The sequence below is a fragment of the Falco punctatus genome, assembly GCF_963210335.1.
Source record: "Falco punctatus genome assembly, chromosome: 2".
NCBI classification, from domain to species: Eukaryota; Metazoa; Chordata; class Aves; order Falconiformes; family Falconidae; genus Falco; species Falco punctatus.
In genome coordinates this window covers 66,152,999-66,177,153 of record NC_137581.1, presented here as the reverse complement: position 1 = coordinate 66,177,153, position 24,155 = coordinate 66,152,999, and the positions used below count along the sequence as shown (strand labels likewise).

Here is a 24,155-nt window from a genome sequence, read left to right as displayed (position 1 = left end):
CTGAGCATAAGAGACCATTAAAAAGATGGACTTAATAAACAGCATCTATTATAAGCCCCCTCATCCAGCCCTGGAACTTGTTTTGACTCTGAACAACAGCACACACACCCCGCGTTAGCAACTCTTTAGACCCCTTTCTGTTGGCTAGGAAAGACCCTGAGAGACTAAAAAGCCTTGGTATATCTCACCTAACAGCTGTGTTAGCTAATGCTGTCAACTACCAACAAATCTGCTAGCTGGTCACACCTGGAGAGAGGATTTTTTATGTTCCTAAACACTGTATCTAAGGCACCTTCATGAAGCTCGTTAGTAGGACGCAGGACGTACAAGGTGGCCCCCTGAAGCGGCAGCTGGAGGCCAAGCTGGACTTCTGAGAGCATCTAAAACAGCAGCACACACCTGCGCTTGGGTATACGAGCTGTTCCCTTTCCACTTCTAGTGAGAGAAATTTCAGCTTTTCTAGTTGTTCCCAACAGTTGTTTCTTCAGTGAGATTTCAGTAAGACTAATGGCATATTCTGATTTACTACATTCACCGATGCTTTTGAAACATTTAAATGTATTATTTTAGCAGAGACTGAAAAGCATAAGTCACCAGTATTGCACCTACAGTCAGCTAGGACGTGAAGAGAGGCTGTCAAGTATTTTGACATTAAAAAAGTATTTTGCAGTGCCTTGGTAGAGCCAAGGTCTGCAATTAAGTCCTTACCCTGGGAGACAAGGACCACACTCTGCATCATTCTCCTGATCACCAGGTGTCATGACTGTGGCTCGAAAAAAACCCTCGCAGTCTTTGTGCCGCCTGCATATCTGGTAACCTCCTCTGGAAAACTTCTCCGAAGGGCAGGGGATGCAGCCGTAGTCCTCATCTTTGGTGCCATATCCACATGTCTGCAACAATACAAAGTCACCGACAAGCAGGCTTGTGCTGCGTGCTGGCTTCTAGCAAAAGGGAGCGTTCATAGCCTGGCCCGCTGGCTTTGCGGCACAACGTCACACCAAGGGAAAGAAGTGTGGTGTTTGGTCCCTTAGCATCTGTCCCAAAAAGTCCATGGAGGGGTATAAGGATGCAGCACGCTCTGTGCTGGGGAGCGAAAAAGGGAAGCGGAGCACGGTGTTCCCTGAACATGCCCCCCCATAGCTCTTTCTATCATATTCCAGCAAGTAATAGAAGTGAATTTCAGCTGCTGCTCAGACAGAAAGTGAACCGAGAACTGAAGAACAGAGAAGATGACAGGGGAAATATGGCTGCAGCAGGGATATCGACAATCTTACTTTCATGCTAGGAGAGCCCAGAGGGAACATCACAAAAGGCAATGTTTGGATGAGATTTTGTAACCTTTGAACTCACATGTCCCAGCTGAACATTATGTTTAGATTAAATAAAACTAAACCGAACTGGTTATTATTCAAGCATACTTGTTCTGGACTACCAACTGTGTGAAATTCTTGCAATAGGATGTTTATCCTATTAAAACCAAACAGGATTTCAGTAATTTATTTTTTTAATAAGCAACAATTATCTGCTGTAAATCAAATGGTTACTTAGGAACCATAATTTAAAATGTTGCAGAAGCATCCAAGTTCCTCTAGTGCCAAAATATCTTAGCGGGAGAGCAAAATTAGATTCTCAGTGTGGGGGGCCAGTGAGCATGCCAGAATAACCAATTTATCACACCATGCCGGAATAACAGCATCAGACTTTTAAATAACTATTGAGATGAGAATGGACTGGCAGAGACTGTGTGTGAAACTTTTACCTTATGACTCTTACAATAACACTTTTAGCAGGCTGTTCCTGGGATGTTGTTTACTAGTGTGCATGTACGGTGCCTCGCTCCCACAACACGCTTGCAGGCGTGAGTGCTCCCGCTTAAGCATCTCTGTCCTTCCCCATTTTCTCTCCTATCCATATATTACCACCATGTAACACAGCATTTGCTTTTTGCATTTGGTGTTCAATATGTGTCCCCCTACCAGCAGAAGAAGCTGAAATTACCATGTAAGGCTCTTCGCCCGGCTCGCACTTGGGGCAGTCATGGCACATGCCCGTGGTCTGGTTGTAGTATTCGTTCTCGCCACAGTTGGAGTATTCAGCGCTGGCAGAGTACACCAGGGAGACCTGTCATGAGAGAGCACCGAGAGCACCGTCACTTCCATTGCTTTCATCCCCCATGCCTAGCCCCCCTGCCTTGCCCCATTGCTGTGGCTCAGAAGGTGGTGGGACCAGCACTGTAGCATGAAACACCCCTAAAGCTCAGAAACAGAAGTAGTGCCACTATACGGGATGGAGGCAGATACAGTTTTCAGCAATCTGGTCCTTCTAAGAATTTCTCAGAGCATAGACATTCATGCTTGCTGGCAAACCCACTCCCTGAAATACTGAAGTCCGTGATCCCCAGCCTATTAATTCTTACACTCTCCTGCACAACAAATGCCCGAGTTTGCACCCTCACCCCTCCTAGCTCTAATGAGCCTTCATAAATGTGATCGTGGGGGTCAATTATAACAACCTGAGATAATGTGCTGCCTCAGGCCTCAACCATGATAAGGCTGCGCTTCATGTGACACCCAGCCTAATCGGCTCTTCCAGCATCTTCTGCCTCTGATCCATTCTAGCTTCTTCTCCTTCGTCCTCTTCCTTAGCAGCCTCAGTTTAAGCAGCACATGCCTAGTTTTATTGAATGCAAACTGATCCCTGCATTGGGGTTCAGTCTCTGTGTCATCTGTGGCTGTGCCATGACAATTGGCAGATGTTTGCAAAGACCCAAGCAGAACCCAGTTATCTTTGCACGCTGGGGAGACATATACAGAAATATAAATACCTACCACCAGAAAAGGGAACACGTGAGCCCATTTACATTCACCCAGGTGAGACATGCTGTCTTGATATTTTACCTGAAAAGATAGAATAGGTGATTGTTTATGGATGTGAGTAAATATTTGCATGTGTTGCCAAAACAAGAACAGAAAGGCTCATAAGCAGAACAAGGGTTACATGAGAGCGATGCCCAGAGGTGTAAACAAAGAGGGGGGAGATGTGCACGTGCATTCACACACACACACACACGTGCGTGCGCTACACACCCTGACTGCACATCTCTTTCCTCTCTTTGAGAAGCCTGGTGGTGTAAGGGAGTCCAGTCTTGCAACGTTTATAAAAATCTGTGGAAGCTGAGGAACCAGGTCTGAGACCCAGCACTTCTTGGCTGCCTGAGAAATCCTCCCACAGAGGAACCAAAAGCTACGTCTCGGCTGCCAAATGACAGAGGGCTGGGGATCAGTAGCCTGGCTTGTGTCCGTACCGCTTAGTGCTCAACCCCACTAGGTCAGATTTGTCTAGGAAAGATCTAGATGGAGCAGGCCAAAGCAGAGCTAGGGGATGAACTGATGGCAAGCAGTGTGGGCAATCAGCATGCCGGGGCTGTGCCTTCCTTGACGGCTCCTGCAGATTCACCAAGAAAGCCCAGAGCTGCCTTCTGTAGGGAGCATCGGCTACTTTTTGTTCTTGATAAGCAAACCGCAGATATAAGAGGTTAAACCCAAGGAAGAAGCCAACTTGTTATTTTAAGTGCTATTACAGTGGTTGGGGAAAAGAAAAGCCGCAATCTCTGTTATAAACACATGTGCCAATTTATTTCATTTCTTCATGAATAATTTTAAATAAAAGCTAATGTTACATATTCATGTACTGGGTTTCTTTCTAAGGGGAAAAAAGAGACACGAAAAGGAGGCACAAATTGTTTTGTTAGCATGATACAACATATTTCATGGTATTGTTACAGCACATAATATGCCCTAGGGATTTTACAGCTTCAAATTGCAAATGTTTGAGATACAGTTGCAACACTTTGGTCCTAGCAGTTGTAAACTACTCTTTAACTTTTCCAGGCCTCAGTCACTGCAAGGCTTTTAGTCTCCCAGAAAAGTACAATTACTGCTTTGTGCCACATTCAAGCATACAACCTACATGAAAGCAGCACTCTAGTATTTGAGATAGCTGCTAACATTTACATTTTTAAACATTAAGTTGATTAAGCAAAGATTATATCACTCCAGCATTAAGCTATGAACTTGCTTTATATGTTCCTTCCAGCAATTGGGCTAGCTGAGACAGGTAACTGGGTGGGTGGGTGGACAACCTGAATTATGAATATATTCGTTTCTGCAGGAAATTGCACTTTGAAACCTAGAAACAAAAGAGAATCTGAGATAAATTGTCCTAAATCTGGAGGTAAGAGACAGAAAATAGTCATGCAATTGTATAAACTGTCAAACATGTAAGTTGGACGAAGGCTTTGGCTATGACAGTGCAGTTGCTTGGAAAAGTTCCAAGGCTATAGTCTTAACACACGTCTGTTAAACTGAACCCCAATTATAAAAGAGCTCGTTAGACTTTAAATATGAATATTATTAAGGTTGTGTCCCCACTCATACCGCAAAATGATCATACTTATTGTAAACTGGGTCTGAGGTTGCTCAGCACCAAAAATTTCACTCGTTAAGCTTGAATCTGTAACTTTACAGTAAGAATATGTCTCACAGTAAAAACATGCTTCAGTTGATTTCAAGCCACCCAGATGTTTGCTGTTTGAGGTACTTGTGTGCAATCATAGCCAGATTTGAAAAATGGAAATGAAGAAGTGTAGCCCATTAATGTATAATACAGTCTTCTCCATCCATTTGGCATTTATTTACATAAAATGTTGGAAGTGTCAAGCTGTACATACATACATAAAATATTTTTTTTTCCTCAATATAAATATGCATGTGGGGGTATGTTTTGTATGTAAACATACATTTTTTTCCCTGCATTCCATCATTATACACAGCAATATGTCAAGCATATGGGAAATGCTTTTTTTTAACTGGAAAAGCCAGTTCAAAGTGCTGAATATGGCCAGATTAGAACTCCAGGGGAGATTTTTTTCCCCAAATTGGAATACCAAAAAGTTCAATTTAATTGTTCATTCCCCTATTCAAGCACACTGCCATAAACTGGCAGTGTAATTTTCCATTGGTTTCCCTCCTTCGCCTCCTTTGGAGTTAAAATCCAAAATGCTTTTACAAAACTTTAATTTTGTAACATAGGAGTGAGGGAAGGTGGATGCAGGAGGTTTCTGGCAGTAGGGCCATAGTTAACTCATCAGCTGGAGTGATACCTGAAGGTATCTACCAAGATATGCCAGGCTGCTCTTGGGCTTGCTGTCAATTTTCAGGTATATTAATTTATACCTGCACTGTATTATCTGTCACACATTAACCCCATCCACACAACAGGGCATCTTCTAGTGCTAAGATCACTTTTGTCTCTAGCTGACATCTGTAAAGACATGCAAAGCTCAGACAATCAGCCAACCTCTGCCAAGAAGCAGGAAAAAGAAGTGGCCAGTTATTAAGGCCCCTAATCATTAAAAGCAGTTAGTTCTCAATAAATTATCAGATGCTGCACCTTTCCTTCATATTCTGCCATGCTTTGACTAAAGCAAATGACTCTTTCCTGTGGGACAACATGCAACGGCGAGCAGGAAGGAGCTGGAGGTCTATTTTTGCTGGAACCACGCAATTGCTCCTAAGCGATTTGGGATCTCCAGCAGCTCGTCTGCCAAGCCCTCCACAGACCCTGATTCATGTTTTTGTTTAGGCCATGTGGGTGTCTCTGGAGAGGAGGTGTGAAACATAGACCTGTCTCTTTGTGGATCAGGTGTGCAACATGCAGCAAGCCTCGTCATGACCAGAGGGGATTGCTAATTACAGCCATATTTGCCTTTCGGGGCATATTTGTTAATATCCCTTAAGAATATACACATAAGCTGACAGGAAAAGGAAGACTATTTTCCCAGTGGCAATCACAGCAAGAAATGCTAGAGACTCCTTGTCTCAGCATCTCTCCAGTAGAATGCAAGGCACAAATTTGGCCAGGGGGCATAAGAAAAGAGATACTTGGGACCCTATTACTCAAATATTTCTCCTCCCAGACAAAAGGCTCTTCTATATATTATTTGGGATTTATTACCAAGAACTGGTAGATACAAATAAATAAATAAATCACCAGGCAGAAAATGCTTAGCTCATGCTGTCCAAAAGAGAAAAAGCACCCTTCATGGCAGTCAGCCTTTGAAAGTGATAACTTACTTAGATGATAAGGTAGCACTGCTATGGTATTTACAGGATCTGTGAGTAAATGGAGTAAATATAGGAAATAAAGGAAACTAAATATAGGAAAAGTGCAAACAATGAGGTTACCACAGCTGGTGGTCTAAGCTAAAGCTCACAGCTTTTGATGGATGACCTTTGCTGCTATTTTAATTCTGTGGCTTCAGTAACTGACACGGTGCAAAAGGTAATTTCCTACCATAGATCTTCTGTTTTTTAAAAATATGGTTGAAAAAAGGAGGAAAACAAACCTATGGACTGAAGTACAGAAATACATCTTTCTTAATGCTACAGAGAGGTGGGTTGTTTTTTGTGGGGTGTTTTTTTTTTTTATGTCTCTGCATTTCTTGTATCACTAATGAAACTAAATATCACATAATTCAAGGACACAAAACTTGACTTTGTGAGAGGGAAAGGCGCAACTGCTGTCTCAGACAACACCATCTTGATACTTCTATATGCATTTGTCTTCTGGGTTTTCTAAGAAGCAGTTTGGTTGACAGGGTCTGTGGTTATGAATATAATTCCTGAGAGGCTGGCCAACTGGTATCAAACACGAATCCACACCCAAGATCTCCACTACTAACAACAGCAGAACGCGGGACAAATGCTTTCATATAAACAAATGTGGGCAGCTCGTATGTACTTCACAGGTGCCACCAGAAAACCCAGTGCTTGCCTGGAGTTCCCAGGGTTTATGAGAAGAACCTGGCGAACGTCCTTTACCACAGATCATCACAGTTTTTTGCATGGGCTCAGCAGACAATCTCTGTATGCTCCTGATGCTGCTAAATCTTCCTTAACTGAGATAAACACATAATCCTCACTGCAGGGCCTCACAGGTTTCAGAATTCAGCAGTAGAGTTCGGTCTGGCTCTGGTCTTGTGAAAAAAGATGCGGTCTGAGTTTTTCTTTCAGGAGAAAATAGGGTTCTCTGAGCCCATCACTGAATGACAATGATGGCAGAACAAGCTCGGGGAGAGAATAAACTTGGAGAAATATGAGCAAATGGAAACAAGGAGATGATGAAGAAAACTATTTTGTAGCCTTGGTTACCATTTTTATTGTTGTGAAAAAATATTACACAGAACAATATTACATTTGTAGGGCAACGTGAACTACACTGTTCCCCGTATCTGTGTTTTATTGCTTTGACCTTGCAAATACCTTAAGAATTACCTCAGAGAGAGATGTAAAAAGCACTAAAATGATACAACTCCATTCTTCCTTCTACCTGAAACATCAAAAGGAAGTGACAGCAGCTCAAGCTACGCATAAAACTTTAATTGCCCCTGTGATCTGGCAACTCTGTCAGAAAAAGAATTCATTGCTCGGGCACAGAAACAAGATATTTTCAAGTGAGATCTGCATTGACAAGAGGGGACATAAAAGATTCTTTAATTTGTTAATGGGGACACTGGGTGCTGAGGACGTGGGAGCAATCAAGCCTAGTGAAGAGCTATCTACCTATTACAGATTTGTTTATCTGGAAACTACATCTGGATATATGTATCCGAATCTGCTTTTTCACCTTATATAAAGACATGTGTTGGCTCTCATGTGGATGGGCCAGCAGTTTTCTGAAAAGGTTTTCAGGGGGAAAAAAAAAAAAAAAAGAGAGACTATGATGCAGGAATAAAGCAAAAGCAAGAAAGAAGGAAAGGCTCTTTTCAACCCACTTTGCATGGCTGGCCTGTGTTTCTGCAGAAATGGGAGCACTAATGAGGTGTCGTGGCCGAGGGGATCTTGAGGTCTCCCTGCCTGGCCCCAGCGCACCCACAGCCAGCTGGTGCTGAGCCAGCTGCCCCCTGATTCCCTTGCTACTGGCATGGCCCCAATTCGGCCTCCCTCTAGGCTGATGTTGGTCTTATCTACCAGTCTGCCAGCAGCATCCCTCCAAAACCCAACCCTGCCAGGCCAGGGTTACCAGAGGAACGTGGCGGTATTCATCCCCACCCCAAAGTCCTCCCAGGGCACATGGCTCACAGGCAACCCCCCCACCCTGCTGTCCCAGTGACCTGAGCCACCCGGGGAGGTGAGAGGGGGGTGATCATGAGACAGCTTTTTGGTCAGGGAAATGGTAATTCCTTGATCCCACAACTTGCCATCACAACGCATCCACCTCAGTGATGTTCCTGCTAGAAAAGCCAATATTTTGGTGGGAAAATGATGCAGTAGGGAAAAGGCACTCATGACCTCCTGCCATGGAGGCTGCTGCGGGTGGTGCTGCTCTATACAAACAAGAAAATACTTACTAGAGCAAAAATGTGAGCAGGTACTCATACCTCCCCAGTCAAAAGGCTGCCCAGACCCTTAGGCTAGGTGACATGATCTCTTTTGTTTTCTATAATTAAAATAAATAAATAAGGAATGAAATTAGGGATTTGCTGTGATGCACAATTAAAAAAAATCAGGAACCTTATATTTGTAATGGGGAAAAATATCTTGGCTTTTTGGGCTGGTCCCTATGAAGATTTTCTAGTGGGAGAGGCTTGTTTTCCATCTCTTGGAAAATAGATTTTTTCTAAAGTGATTTACATGAAGTTGTTTTCAGTCTCCCCAACGTCTGCTGGGAAGTGCTACAACTGGCATATTATTCCTTCTGGATTGCATGCTTACTTATTTGCTTTAGGAGGGGTTGGGCTTTTCTTTTAAGAAGCACTGGCAATGGCAGCAATGGGAGCAGCGTGCTGGAGGCACAGCAGGGCTGTGCTTCATTCTCCCCAGAGAGCTCCTGCTCTACTGCCCAGGTGAGCTTGCCCCACTGCCAGCTCGCAGCTGCCGAAGGGCACCTGAGTTTTCTATGGAAATAGTTGGAAGGCGGATCTTACATCACCATGAAAAATTGCAAATGAGCACATTAGACTCCCCAGCCTAGTAATTCTAAGGTGAGAATTACAAACAACAGTACAGCCATTCACCATCTACCAGGTCATCCCAGTGCTGAATTGTCTCAGTGCTTTCTCCATCACCGCTTCCTGAGAAGTTTCCCCATCTGCCCCTACCTGAAGGAGAGGAAACTTGATTTTGGCATTTTGCTTCCAGGTGTGAGGTAAAATTGCTGGTACGAAAACAACTGACTTTAGATTCAGAAGCTCTCCTTAGTTCCTAAGACAAGCATTACTTCCCATTTGGAGCAGAAAATTAAAGGCTTTTTAGGAAAATACAAACCACCAAAGCAACGATGATGTTTTTCTAACACCTTTTCCTTTTTACTAGGCTTTATGCTTTCTGGATGACAGATAATTAATAAGAACAGTTTGAGTCTTAGCTTGCATTATTAAGATCAATAAGGATTTGAGGTCACACCTTGTTTCCATTTCTCAGTGTCTGATCCTGTGAGCTGCCCAGTACCTTCAAATCTCCCAGTATTTGGGAAGTGAAAGATTTTTAGCACCATGCAGACTTACATCTTTTTAATACAATAAAGGTTGATGGACAGGACAGAGGTGGAGTAATTTAGAAATACTTTACAGGAAGAAATTGAGGTGAAATCTGACACTGATCATCAGCAGAATTTATTGAAATGGTAAATCCCATGGTGACCATCCATAAATAATGTCTGCTCTTAGCTCTGCAGCACATCTGCATCTCTTAGCTAAAAGCCAGAAAATTGTTAGAGAGGTCAGCATGCAGTTCTGTTTTTTCCATGGTTTACATGAAAACATCTGAATTACTGCATCTCAGAGGCACAGCTGGGGCTCTGTGGGAGGGGGCTGCAGCAGGGCACAGTGGCACCTTTGAAGGCAGCCCTGAGCAGGTTGCTGCGCAGGGGAGGAGGTCTCAGGAGGGTCCTGGCCACAAACTTTCTTTCCTTGTACAAGTGCATTGAGCAACAGTGGAAGAGTTTCACATGTTTGGCAAATGCAATGAAGTCAGTGCTAGGTGGTGGCCGTTTATACTTTGGTACTTGATTTCAGAGTCCCAGAAAAGCTTCCTGTTTGTCAACAGGCCTCTGTCTCACAGACAAAGGGATACACACACTGCCAACAAACATCAGTTTTTTCATTATCCTACTTTTTACATAACTCTGTTTGAAGGGGTTTTATTATTTTTGTAAATTAAAGGCTGGCTGCATTTAAATTCAAAAGTACATCCCAAGCTGCCCGGGCCACCATTGTTGGGAAGAGCAGGGAGAGGGAGCACGGGGAGGAGTAGCTTTCCGTCGGGAACAGGGGCCACACAGCGAGCAGGCGCCATGCTGGGGGTGCCCAAGGGGACAGGCGGATGGGGGGCACAGCATGGGGTGCCCGCAGCACCAGCCAGGGCTTGCGGGCCCCTGTGCCCTGAGCAGAGGGGTGCGGGGTGGTACATGGGAGCAGCCCCCCACCTCCCACCCCATCCACCCACCCATCTTGTGGTCGTGGGTCCCCCCAGGGGGACAGTGAGGGGATGGGGCATAGAGGCCAAAACACAGTTCCCGGTCCAACACCAGGCAGAGGAACATGCCTGAGCAAACAAATCCCTCGTATCCGTGGGTAGCTGCAAGCTATGACCTGCCAGGTTGCTATTTATGCCAACAACCACGTGTACAGGCTAAAAGAGGAGCAACCACCACCTCAGCTAACAGCAGCTGAAGTCACAGCCCATGATATGGACATGCCTATAGAAATTGCATGTTCATGTGTTCACAAATGCATCTATTTATACCCACATGCCCTCAGAGGGGCTGGCTATCCCTCACATCTCTGTTCCGCCTGGATCAGATACTGTCCCAGTGGAGGGAAATCTCTCTGCTTAACGTGTCATGTAGGGTTACAATTAGAAAGTAGGTTGCCTCCGCTCCTAGGGAAGGAGGAAGAAATGGCTTTCCCTGTTGGAATACTTTATCTTTCAAGTCGATAATCATAAAATCTCTTAATAATTTCTCTAAAGCTCTCTTTTTTTTTTTTTTTAATGAACGTGTTTACATTCCTAATTAAGGAATGCATTAAGCCTAGTAGTACCTTATCTGATAAACCCGTTAGTAGGCTATGTCAAGCAGAACCTTTCAAGGGAGCAAGCTAGTTTTAAAAACTGGTTATCCTCTGGGCTGGAAATATGCAAGCCAAGAGCTTGCAATTAACTTGGGTTAATTACAAAATACCAGAAATGTAATAAAGTGTTAAAAATATAACACAGGTGCTACTGACCTTTTTTTTTTTTCTTCCCTCCTCTTCATTTTTTCCCTCTGCAGGAGCTTACAGCCCATCACTTTGCTCCCAGGTAACACCCGCCATGCTCCACAGGTGTTAACCACCTTTTTCTCTCATGTGGTGGGATTGATTAGCATAGAAAGATTGATCCAAGAGTGATTACTTCTACCTTGCATTTAGCATGGCTTTTACTGCTGCTTTCTGGGCCTGCTGAAGGAACTAGGCCTGATACTTTTTTTTTTTCTAGGTCTGTCATTTGGTCTAATAACAGACATCTCTTCTCTCTCCATGCCTATTCTCCCACCTCCACCACCATCGTGCACCTCATGAGAACATTGAGACACCACCACCAGTGATGCCATGCAAGGTGCAAACGTGTGTGAGTAACCACTTGACCTCCTTTCCATGAAGCAGCAACCTTGTGACTGCATCCTGGCCGTTGCAGCATGGACATTGCCTTCCAGCTTGGCACGCTCAGCCAATCCTGTTTGCAACTTCAGGACACTTAAATAAGACTGGTTTTGAGAGACCAGGCAGGCTTTCAGTTCAGTAATTGCTGTTCTGACATGACCCGTCCATAGCTCTCTGCTTGCTGAAGTTTTGCCTGTTGGACCTCTCCCACCTTCTTTACGTATACCAGTGTCAAATGTTTTACTGAAGTTCAGACAGCCCATGGTACCTGCTTGATTTAGGAATTAAATCTTCTTGTCAAGGATAACTGAAAGCCTGCTATTACCTACCAAGGTCGTACTGTACTGCACATCTAATTTGTGCAATGTCTCTATTTCTTCTATGTTTTTACAGAAGACATAGGTGCACGTCTTGTGCAAAACCCACTAACAAAACAACTGGCGCTATTGACCCCAAGTGTAGATGGGCAGGGAACAATATTTTCAGGATTAGTGTACCACCAGCCAAAAGTGTTACAAAAAACAGCTCCCCCCTCCCCACAAGCCCCACAGGCGACTGCCGAAACCAGGCGAGGCAAGCACAGCAAGGCAGGGCATGAGAAGAAAGAATGACTGTCAGTCCAACCAGCCCAAATCCTTTCCATCTGTGAGAGGTGTCTGATGAGGGAGAGGAGCTTGCGGAGGCTGAGTGGGAGACAGAGCAGGTTGCTAGCACCCATCTTGAGAGAAGGGGGCCAGCGGTGTCCAGGGGCTGTTCTCTGCCGGTAGCTGAGCAAGTCTCCCACCAGGCTGACTGCCCCAGGGCAGGCATGTAGCTGGATCCTGCTGGTGCCTCAGCCTGGATGCCTGCAACCTGGGAACGGGGGTAACTGGAAACCATTGCACAGATTGCTGGTCACCCCACACTGTCTGAAGGTCAGGCTTTGCCACCTGCTGACCTGACAGCAAGCACCCCAAAAGGCACAGACAAAGCTGGGAGCAGAGGAGGGGGTTCAGGCTGGCAAACTAATGATCTGGAAGGCAAGCCTATAGGGTGTTCAGAAAATACATGTACAGAAAGGAAGCTATACTCTTTGTGCTATGCCAGATGCTGCTTTTCCTACATGCACTACGAGGGTGTTCATGACTGCCTCCATCAGTCACCTGGGGGAGGCTGTTGCCTCCTTCTGGCTTGAAGACTAAGCCTAGCCCACATGTTCTCTTCCAATATACTGTATTTCACATTGGCTTTATATTTCTTCTTCCCCCACTTCCATTAACTGGTCATTGAGCTGATTCAGAGGCCTTTTATGGTGCTACAATCCGACTACGCTGTGAGCAGCAAAATATATTTTTATCACACGTATGCACATCTATTGCCTCATCCCATTCCAGTGACACAAGCACAAGAAAATGTGGAGATGTGGTTTCAGAAGCATTACCATGTCCTGATACCGAGGTGATGTGATGAAAATGTGGCAAAAGACTGTGGGAAAAGTGAAGAGGATAACACAGAAAAGAATAAAGCAATGGTGAACATCGTGGTCTTATGGTCTTGATTTCTACCACCTAGATGTTCAGTTGCATGCATTTTTAAAAATTATATTCATCTAAAGCTGGGGTTTTTTTTGATAGAAGAGTCTTTGGACCTGCCAAGAGTCTGACAGCAACTGTGAACCAAACCTCAGGTTTTTTAATATTCAGTGTTGCTGTAGGAAAATCCAAATGCCGATAGGAAAGGGACCTCTAGGAAGCAATGACAGTCCTAAGAAGTCTGAAAGACAAGGAGCCGGTAAGAGGGTTTAAAGTTATCTCCAGAAACATTATTATGATCAAAGAAACATAATCTTCTCTGTTACAGACCAGAACACATTTTCCTACTGGATGATGAAGGATGGTATAGTGAATAAATGCAGCTCCTTCCAGCTGCTTTAATAGTTATGTGCAACACCTCATCAGCCTCGAGGCATTTTGGAATTGGCTATTCTTTAAAAATAGAGAACTTCCTATAGCTCCCCTCAGAAGCTCTGAAATGTGAAGTGTCATCCACGAGCAGCTGAAGACCTTCTGCTCCCTCTGAGCGCAGTGCTTGCTGAGAAAGGAGGTATTCCGGCACAGCATCACTTTGTGCTGCAAATTTAAAATCGGATGTGAATGATCCTCTCCATAAGACACCTTTGAACAGGTTTAACACTGCCTCACGAAGGGTTAATTTCACGTTTCACTTTACTATATGTCCCGTGAGTGTTTTCTTTAGGCACCCACCCTGCAAGGGAAGGTTTGCAAGGCTCAGCCTCCCAAACCCGGCCCCGGCTCCACTGGGGGGCAGTGCATTAGCACGTATATTGGTGCTGCAGCCACGTTCTCCCGAGAAAGGAAGCTTTCCCAGAGAAATACTTAGCTGCCGCGTGAGGTTGTGCTTAATGGAACAAATATGCACGGGTAGATACATACGGCGAATATCTCTTCTATACGTGCTGTTAGATCACTGACTTGCTAGCTGAACCACCAACACTAACCTGACAATGAAACCAAGTCTGAGTACAGAGGTAGTTTAAAGATAAAATATTTATTGGCACCAGGATCAACAGATTCAAAATTAGCTACAAAGCTGCAGGGAATAATGACATGTGAAATCATTTTTTTTGGCTTTTCTTTTTTTTTTTTTTCTTTCTTTCTTTTTTTCTTTTTTCTTTTTTTTTTTTTTATCATTCTTAGCCCCTCAGGAGATTTGGGATGGTTTGATGTTCATCTGGAGGCTTGTCAAAATTCTATAGAAACTTAATAGCCTGCCAACATGGGTGGTTGCTGCTTGGAGGCATTTCAACATGGCAAAGGTCCTGTCTGCTTGCTGCAAACCTGTATCCGTCAAAGGCTGCTTGGAATGACATGAAAACAGGAGCTGTGTGGTGTCAGAACACCGTGTGCAGGATTGCAGGGGTAATGTATGCATATCCCCTCTCTTCTGGGGCTGCCAAGCTGTGGGAGGAATCCATTTGGCCCCTTAATTATTCTGAGCACCGCCTAAGCATTAAACCCCACAAGGTGCTGCCACACCTATATACCAGGGTTTGGGTGGGACAGGGCTCCCTGTTCTCTGGTTAGAAGAGAAATGAAGACCGGAGGGCAGCCAGAGAGGAGAGATGAAGCTGGATAGAAGCAGGAACCAGGGCAAAAGTCTAGGCATGGAGCTGGAGGAGACATGGAGGGCTGGTGTCTGGATCGGGAGCCCTGGGCCGGAGAAAGGGCACCAAGGGTGAGGACAGGAGTGGGGAACACGACATAACTATAAGGCAGCAGAGCCAAGCACAGGCTGTGGTTGCCCTTTGGTGGGGTCCTGCCTGCCGGTCCCTCCACAGCAAGCTGTAGGAACAGTTGCCTCGTTGGGTCTGGGTTACAGCACTCCAGAAAATGGCACAAGGCCCCCAGGGCTGGAGACAATCACAATGCATGGGGGCTCCAGGGAGGGAAGCAATCGCAACACAAGGGAATTGCCCAGGCTGCCGAAGCTTCAGGAAGCAGGACGGCAGCCATCCCACGCTGAGCGGTGGGATGGGGCAGAGGGTGAGCCTTAAACCTAACCTGGGCTCAAGCTTCTACTTGAAGGCATGGGAGAAGACTGCTCGACCGAGAGCAGGGTTGTCTGCTCCATGGCAGCTGAGAGTGAGCTGCTTGCACTCCCCTGGCGAAGCTCTGCAATGCCACACCAAGTGCCTTGGGACAGTGACAAGAATTAGAGCAAAGAGCTAGCTGTTAGGACAAAACCTTGGTTACACACCACCCCAAGGGAGAAGTGTAGGTATTATGGCCTGAACCCAGGAGCTGGGTGGCTGAGGGACACATACACAGAGCAGGTACTACAGGTGAAACACAGCAACTGGACCGCAGCAGAGGAGGCACTTGGGTGGGTTGTGCCTTTCCAAGAAAAGCCCTTCCCCTGAGCAGGGCATGTAGAGGAACTGCTTTGCTGAGAGGAGCCTGCACTGGCGGCTGGACAGGGACTGCCTGGGAAGAGTGCTGCCTGCAGCCCGTTCCCCATGCCACAGCAAATCCTCTCTGACTGGCACCTTAATTTGCTCTCGCTGGGGCCCTTATAGTGTTTTTGCAGTTGCACGGCTGTACCCTCTTGAGAGGAGATGGGTGCTTCTCTGCTTCTCTGTGTCTTTTTTCAGGCCATAGAGGAATGTTAAGCACACGTTTGATACCTGCACCAGGACTGTGCCTGTGTCCCATGACTTGAGCTAGTCCAAGTCACTGCTCTCAGCCCTGTTGGCGTACATTTGAATGGGTTTCAGAGCAGAGCTAGGCAGAAGTGTTAGAGCTATTTAGGATCCCTCTAGGCTAGGAAGAGGCAGAACTTGCTGGAAGGTTGTGCTGACTCATCAGTCCCTGGATTTTGGAGCTTGTGGAGGAGCAGGTTCTCACTGTGCTTTGTGGGTTTTGTTTTGTTTTGTTTTGCTTTGTTTTGGGTTTTTTTTCAGGGCTGGACATGCCATGGATGGCTTTGTCCGAGAATCTTGTGGCCAAGAACGCAAATCTACCTTACCACAGGCTGGTGGAGCACATCTGGACTTTGTAAGGAAGAGACTTCTGAAGCAGGAGGAGGAGGAGGCTGAGGAGGCGCTCAAAGAAATTGTCTTACTAGGTCCCACACAGTTGAGAAACTATAGGTTAGCTATAGGAAGATGAGGGGTGAAGTCGGATATGCCAGGCTCTGGATAGGGAAGACGGGCTGTTGGGAAGCAGCGCAGCAGGTCCCGACAGAGGAGAAACACCCTGTGTCTGGTTGGAGCTGTGTCACTCCACTCAGCTTGCGGGCAGAAGTGCAAGGCAGAAAGCAGAGCTCACTAAAACTAACATAATTCTAAGAGGATTAAAAATAATTTTTGGTAATTAATGGATAATTCATGTTTATCAGGATTATAAGAAAGAAGAAGAATAGCTTACAGCTGTAAATTCAAGTATTTTTTTACTCTCTTAGCCCTTAAGAATTCACCATAATTGCACAATGAGAGGCTGAAGACTCTGCTTGGATTAAACTTGCTTGCAATTCAGATGGTACTGCAAACAGTTCTTCAGTTCGCATGGACCTTTATTGGAAAACATGGATAACAGATGCTTACTGGTTTGGATATTGCACCTCCATTTTATGCCCTTCATGCAGTTTATTACTATACATGGGAAAAAATTAATTCTCCCTGTATTTAATTTCTATGACATCTGACAGCTTTTTAGTTTGTGGATATATGCGTGACATTTGTGGCCAAGTGTTTTAAGATAGAAATTCCTTTTGCAAGGCCAGCATGGATTTTTTTTTGCTATACTTCATCTCACTATTTTTGAAGGAGTGATTTTGATGATAAGGTAACATTAATAGAATGAAGCTTATACTGAAACAAGTCTCAGAGCTACATTAAATTAGCTTAATTCAAACAAGATTCTTGCATCTTCTCAGCTGTACTTTCTTTAAAATTCTATGTACCTCCAAGACACTTTGCAGCAAAACCATCAGACTATTAAGCCATTAGATTTTACAGAGAATTATATAGACTTTTGCCAATTCAATCCATCAGTACGGTAAAATGCATCCTGTCAAAAAAAATGGTGATTCTGAGTTCTGTGCTTATATACTTATCAGTTATCAAATAATTCAATCATCAAAAAGAAAAGGACTGGATGGGACCTCAAGAAGTTATCTAATCTACCCTTCTGTCTCACACTAAGACAAAATCATTCTCCACCACCTCAGCAAACATTTATCTAACTGAGTCTTGGGAACCTGCTGTGACAGAGATCACACAATTTCCCCTCCTCTATTTATTCCAGCGCTTTGCTGGTCTTGGTATTAGGCAGCTTCTCTTAATGTCTAATGCACGTCTCTCTTCATTCACTTGAAGCTGCTGCTGTTTGTCTTACCCACTATAGATTTGAAGAACAGCTGATTTCCTTCTGCTCTGCAGTAGTCTCCTAGCTGTTTGAGTCTGACCTCATGTCTCAGCTTGATCGTATTTTATGCAAAACAGTCCTAACTCATCCAGTCTTGCACCACTAAGCTCTGATTTCTAGTGTACTGGCTGTGCTTCTACCTGGATTTCCTCCAGCTTGTCCCCAGCTTTCTTGAGGTGAATGTCTAAAATGCAACGGAATATTTTTATGAAGGTCTCAGCCATCCGGGATAGAGCATCTCACTGAAGAGTGTACAAGCTCTTTTTCACGCACACCCAGATGAGGTTGTGGAGAGAATAAGGTTTCTGCAGACAGCTAGGGATCTGCTAGAAACCATAAAATCTCATCTATTAAGCTACTAGATATTTGAAGGTGGTAAATGTTTTACTTGCTCTTCTCCCTCCTTCCCCATAATCTTTGTTGGCATTGCTACCAAGATGTGAAAAAATATTTTGCATTTGTAAGATATACATCAGTTTTATAGTGTTGCTGTTTATGCACCAGCAAATACATTCCTTTTGTGCCTAACAACTGCCCTGGGTTTTTCATTCTGCTGGAATAAACTCTACCAAATTTGTTGTTTTTCCAGTGATGCCATAGCAACACATTCCCATTCTCCATGTCCCTTGCTTTGCCAGGTTGGTGAAGTAGATGTTGAGACTGTCATGGCAAGAGTGTTTTCATCTGGAGAACAAAAGCAATCTGCACCCTCAGAAAGCTGTCATCGTATCTCCTGCAGACTGCTGAGCCATGCCAGCTCAAATCTTTTCACTGTGGTGCTGGATGAAAGCAATGACTCCAGCATCATGATCTGCTATTTTGAGTCGGATGCTCAAGTTGCTGAAAAAGATTTTTCTGGCAGAACATCTTTGCAATATTTCTGCTACAAAAGTCTGCTTTCATCCTCAAATTCTAATGTCTCTTTTTCGAGGACTTCAACGTATTACAGGCAAACGTACTTGCATGGTCAGGAGAGATTCCAGTTGTGAGGGCTGGCAAGAACAGTTCTGCTTTAAACAGAGCGAAGAAATTGTTACTCTTTGTCCATTAACCTCTCTGAGTATCTTGTATGTCACTTGATGGCCAACCCCGAGCTCCAACTGCTGGAGGATGTCATAATAGGTAACATCTATTTTAATAAAACAACACAAAACTATAGACCTCAGCAAATATACATTGCAGATATTCAATTGCTCTTTGATCAACCATGTTAAAATTAGGTTGTTAACTCCTTAAGTGACCTTAGAAAAATGGGAGTCACTAATGCTATTGAACTGCCGTCTTGAAACATAAAAGCGAAGCAGAGTGATATGTAATGTGTAGAGCCTAGGAGATGGTACTCTCTTCGGAGTAAACCTGCAATGGTTTAGTGTTGTCTGTATTTTTTTCTGCATGAAATATTGAAGGATGGCTTTTGCATAGACAGTGAACTTCTCAGAAGCCTTGTTTTGTATAAAGTAGTGACTGCTCCTGCAGCGCTGGCACCTCTGTATTTTGAAGATCAACAACTCAGAAGAAACATGGGAAGCTTCCATTTCATACAAACCCTAAAAATTTCCCATCCTTGACACTATGTCACACTGACTAAGCAGAAAGTCAGGGCATTCATAGAGTGGAATTTCTGCATTGCTACAAGTGGTGAAATTTTAAAGGACCCCGTCCTAGAGGTTGCAGTAGTATCAAGCCCCAGGGATGATGAAAATATATGGGTTTAGCTTTCTCCTCAAGAGACAGTGCATTAAAAATGGACTGGAGTGCCTTGCAGGTGTATTATTCCTTGCTTGGGTTTGAACCCAGAGAAAGCAATTGCTGGAGTCAAGTATCTGCTTTGAAAGGAGTCTAACAAACAGGTCAAGGCTCTACTTACACCATCACATGAGCAAGCCAGTGCTAACTGGATGCCTTTGGAGAGGTACAGGTTGGGGGAAAGACTGTGTGTCTGATCCATCAGCTATTCTCAATCGTAGCTGCTGTGTTGGGACCACACCACTTTGAGTTTATCCTCATTAGAAAGTTAGTATGTACATCAAAGTCAGCTCTAGTCTGCTGGGTTCGTCTGAAATGGAGAAATCCTGCTCTTTGGCTGGATCAGCTCACACAAAACTAGCTTATACTGGTAGTACCACCTTCAGTACTTTCTGGAGGACCTTGAGGTGCTGCTTAGAGTTAAGTAATGGGGTAACCTCCCCTCTGAACAGGACAGATTTTGAGAACTACCTCCTAAATCAGTTTGATATATTTTAATTAGCTACCTTTTATGTTAAAAATGTGTGTGTTGCTTCTGCAGGGCAAGTTAGAAAAAAAACTTATGTCCAGCAATGTAATGCCTCCACATCTGTTGTGTGATATACGAAGGGACAGACATTTATAGCAGTGGGGAGGAAAGAACGGTGGCGCAGGGCATGGGTGGCTTAGCAAACTAAACAGCCCAAATGAGACACGACACTAGTGCTGGGTGCTGCAGTGCTTCTGGGCAGTGCGGGCTCGGGAGGAGCTGGCGCTGCTGCCTGCACTCAGCTCAGCATCCAGCACCGGGAGGATGCAGGAGGCAAGGCAGGACACGCAGTAAATGCACCATCTTAGAGGTGAGAAAGGTAAATCCAATAGCTGTTTGAAGAGCCAGAAGCAGAAACACATTGTTTACTCCTTAAATCCTAAAATGTTTTACAAATTGGAAACAGAATAGATGAGACTTTGTAGAATGACAAAGCTTGGTTTGTTGGTTGGGGTTTTTTTTGGTTTTTGTTTTTTGGGGTTTTTTTGTCTTTTCTTTTATAAACAGCTTTGTTGCCTCCCTGGTGGCTGGTGGGAGAGCCAGCCACTAACCTTCTTTAGCCATTTCTTTTGCCTGCTGTAGAGCTGGATCATCTGTTAGGGGTGATCTTGCCTTACATTTTTCATAATCTAAATAAACGTGTCTCTGGGATGCAGAGCTCTCCTTTTTTGTGGCAAGATCTCTTGACCACCCTGAAATCATGGCTGCTGCCACTGGATTACCCTGTCTCCTCACTCCCCTTTACCTTAACTACACTGTACATTGCAAATCATACTGATCTTTACCAATTGGCTATACCTAGAAGTATTGTTTTGCAGCCCTATAGGCATCTAATAGAGATTGCTGCAGACATCTTGCAAACTGGTGCACGGTTTCTGGAGGCCAAAGTCATGTATCGTAAAATATTTTATGGTGCTAGTGAATCTACCTAGCCCAAATTTGTGAGAGCTATTATTATTGCCAAGCTTAAAATTTCCAGGGGGTGGATATTCCTCATTGGTCACAAATAAAATTTAAAGTAGGCTACCCATCCTCTGGGTTAAAATGTCTGCAGGTATCGATACGGAAATAAGCCAGATGCAGTCCTGGATCCCACAGGTAACTGCGGTGTTCAGTGGATATAAATAACAAGGGACTATCCCCTCTTAGAGAAGTTGTTTTGGTAAATTAAAGTCTAAGCATGAAGCAAGCAAAACATAAATTTTAGGCCTTTCCTGTCAAACATGATGTCTCGTTCCACTGGTTTGGAAAGGATCGTAGCTGTTGTTTCCCTTAGAACAATATGAAAGCCTTGGGGAAAATTAAATTGGTGAGAGATTCAGTATGTAAAATATACAGCTCAGAATGCTGGAGAAATCTTGGTCTGGGTGTGAAGAATCACTCTTGCCATGAGTTGGCAGAATTTTTATCTCTTTTTTATGCAAAACTGAATTTTGGGGATTGATCAGCATGCCTCCTAGGTGAGGTGTTTACTGGCTGTGCAATGCTGTGCTGAACTGGTGGTCTCTAAACTCCAGGTGCGAATGTGTGGAGAAAATCTAATGCAGAAGGATGTGTGCCTCTGTGAAGCAAGATGTTGTCAATTAGTCTGTTGCTGGAAAATACCATTCGAAGAATTTTTGGAAGAGGAAATGCCAAGTTTCTAGTTAAACTTGTTGAGTATCTCTGGCAAATTTGAATAAGAAACTTTCTCTGGAGAGACTATAAAAATAACTGTTCAAGCCAAGTAAACAATGTATTCAATGTGACAACTTTTGTCATCATGTCAACTCGGATTTTCACAGATTATGATGAATGCAAGAGCGAGAAGCTAAAATAACACTAAAGGCTTGTAAACACGGGGGAAGTCTGGGATAGGAGCTGGAGTGGGGGAATGAACTAAACCCGTGAAGTTAAGCACTTAAACCTGTAAGGCTTCCTCTGAACGTGGCTGCTAGAGCGTTCTCAGTCTGCTTACTTAACTTAACATCCAGCATGGGAAAACCTGGAACAGCCTAAGAGTTACATCACCATGCAGCTAAGAAAGCAGTCTGAGGGCCACAAATGTAATTGTTCTCTCATGCTTCACATACTTACCGCTGACGTCCTGGGCTAAAGCCCTCGTTGGCAGTGCTTGTATATGCAACTATCTGAGATGTATGCATGTGAACCTCACTGACTCTGCTGCAGCTGGAAAACAGGAGTCTCTTCTCACTGGGAAAGACAACATCTGTTCATAGGTGTATCAGAAATCAGTGTCAGAAAGGACTAATACTACTTTTCTAACCTATAGGAGGCATACAGACCTATCAGATGCATATTCTTATGTAGCTCAAACACAACATGTCAACCCCACTGTGCAGTGCTGCTCCTGTTCCTGTTCTTGGCCTCACATTATGGAAGATTATCCATTAAGCCATCTTGCAGGGAAGGGAGGTCATCCTGAAAGCACACTGCAGTGAAGGAGGCTGGAGTGTGGCCTGCACAGTAAGCAGCCTAGCAGAATTTGTTTGTTGTGTTGCATAGTAGGATCATGCTTTAAAGGGAGGGGCTGAAGCAGAAGAATAATTCCCATGATAGACTGAATGCTGTAGATCAGCTTGGAAGCGACAAATACGGGAAACATTTGCTTTCTTATGTAAACATGTTTATTTTTCTAAAGCCTTGGACCTGTCTCAGAAGGGTGAGCTCATGTGCAGCTGAGTAGTCTTTAGTTATCCCCCTATGGATCAGCCAAACAAGTTGCCATAGATGCTTCAAATAACTTAGAAAACCTGTAACCATTCCTACACCCTGTCTGTGCATCTCAGTGGTCCACTGGAGCCCTTACAGTTGCATACAAGTTAAAACAGCCCCCAGGCTACTTTAGCGTACATCGGGACTAAGCCAGGAGAGGTGAAGCCCAAGGCACACATCAGCCTCTGTGCCGAGGCCAGCATTGCCACAGGGATACTTCTTCTGCTGTGCTAACTCCATGGTGGGCATGCAGTAGCTTCTGGTCACACCTCAGATGGTGCTTGCCTGCCCTAAGTAAAACAGACTTAGTCAGCCCTGTCTTGCTTTCTAGTAGGCTTTTTTGCCCTGGCCTTTCGAGATGTTTCTGTTGTATCAAAGATCTAAAACCTTTCATCTCCAGTAGATTTGCTGGAAGGCACTGAGGGACATGGCTGCATCTTCGCACACAGTCCCATGCTCTGAGCTTCCATCTTGTGAAGTAGGGTGGTTGCTGAGGACTTTGCCTCCAGACCTGCTGCAGGTAGAGACCATGGTCCCTAGACTGGGAGGGACTGAGACACTTGAGAATACACGGGTTGTCTGAGTGAACCTAGTTAAAAGGAAGAACCTGGGATGTGAGGAAGAACAAGACTGCTCCTTCCCTGAGGTGGAGCACCAGGCACAGCTGTGCAGGTGAAATCCCACTGAAATCTGCGGTGAAGTTCTCAGTGATCCTGGCGGCATCTGGATTTGAGCCACGACACACAAAGAGTGCACTCACTATGGTAGTTGACAGAATTAATGAAAGATGATCATGTAGATAAAAGCAGCGTGCGTTCACTGTGCTCAAAGGAAGTAGTCGTATAACATCCCTACCAAAACAACACCAGTACAAGCACCACAGACCTACCCTAGCATAAACCCGTACTTAGCACCGTGATCAGAAACCTTAATATTCTCTTGAAAATAACCAAATCCTAGCTCAGAGCCTGAAATGCAACACTCCATATATTCTGAGTAATGGAATAGTCACTAGCACATTAACAAGTAAGTAAAAGTTCACAATTAGTGAAAATATGAAAGCTGTTGTAGCCTTTGCTGTACCAAAGGGCTTATTTGCAGTCTGTTACTTACATCAAAATGACATGTTACAGAAAGATGAAGGGAGCCTGTCACAGCCCATTTGAAAAGTCACTTCTTCTAGACAAGGCTGTCTGCTTTCATCCCTCTTTGCATTATCAGCTGAACTGCTGGCACCAGGTATTCAAAGAATTTCAGAAGGAAGAAGAAGAGGACAATATTTCCTTGTCACTGTGACAGATTTGACAGACCATTTGGGCAATACATCCAGCATCCTGTCACACAAATTGAAATCTTTGGAAAGCCAACAGGTTTTAAGAACAATACTCAGCTTACTCTAGGACTGGGATATTTGGTCACAACCAGATCCCCCTTTGCTCATGAATCACTCACTTTCATCCTTGAAATGTGTTCAGGGAGCTGGGGGTTGGGATAGTTCTGCAACAGTCTACCTGGTTTGGTATTTAAAGTGCTCACATCC

At 44.4% G+C, this 24,155-nt stretch overlaps 1 protein-coding gene across 4 annotated transcripts in view; it reads right to left on the bottom strand.

Moving 5' to 3' along the window:
* The window catches only part of EDAR (ectodysplasin A receptor), a 73,497-nt gene that overhangs the window by 23,915 nt on the left and 25,427 nt on the right, over positions 1–24,155 (bottom strand). For all 4 annotated transcript variants that reach the window (XM_080377449.1, XM_080377446.1, XM_080377448.1 and 1 more), the window contains exons 2-4: positions 2,829–2,897; positions 1,999–2,121; positions 709–890 (exon numbers count right to left, since the gene is read on the bottom strand). In XM_080377449.1, the coding sequence (XP_080233575.1) occupies positions 709–890; positions 1,999–2,121; positions 2,829–2,879 (356 nt within the window). In that variant the 5' untranslated portion in view covers positions 2,880–2,897. The remainder of the gene's footprint in view (positions 1–708; positions 891–1,998; positions 2,122–2,828; positions 2,898–24,155) is intronic.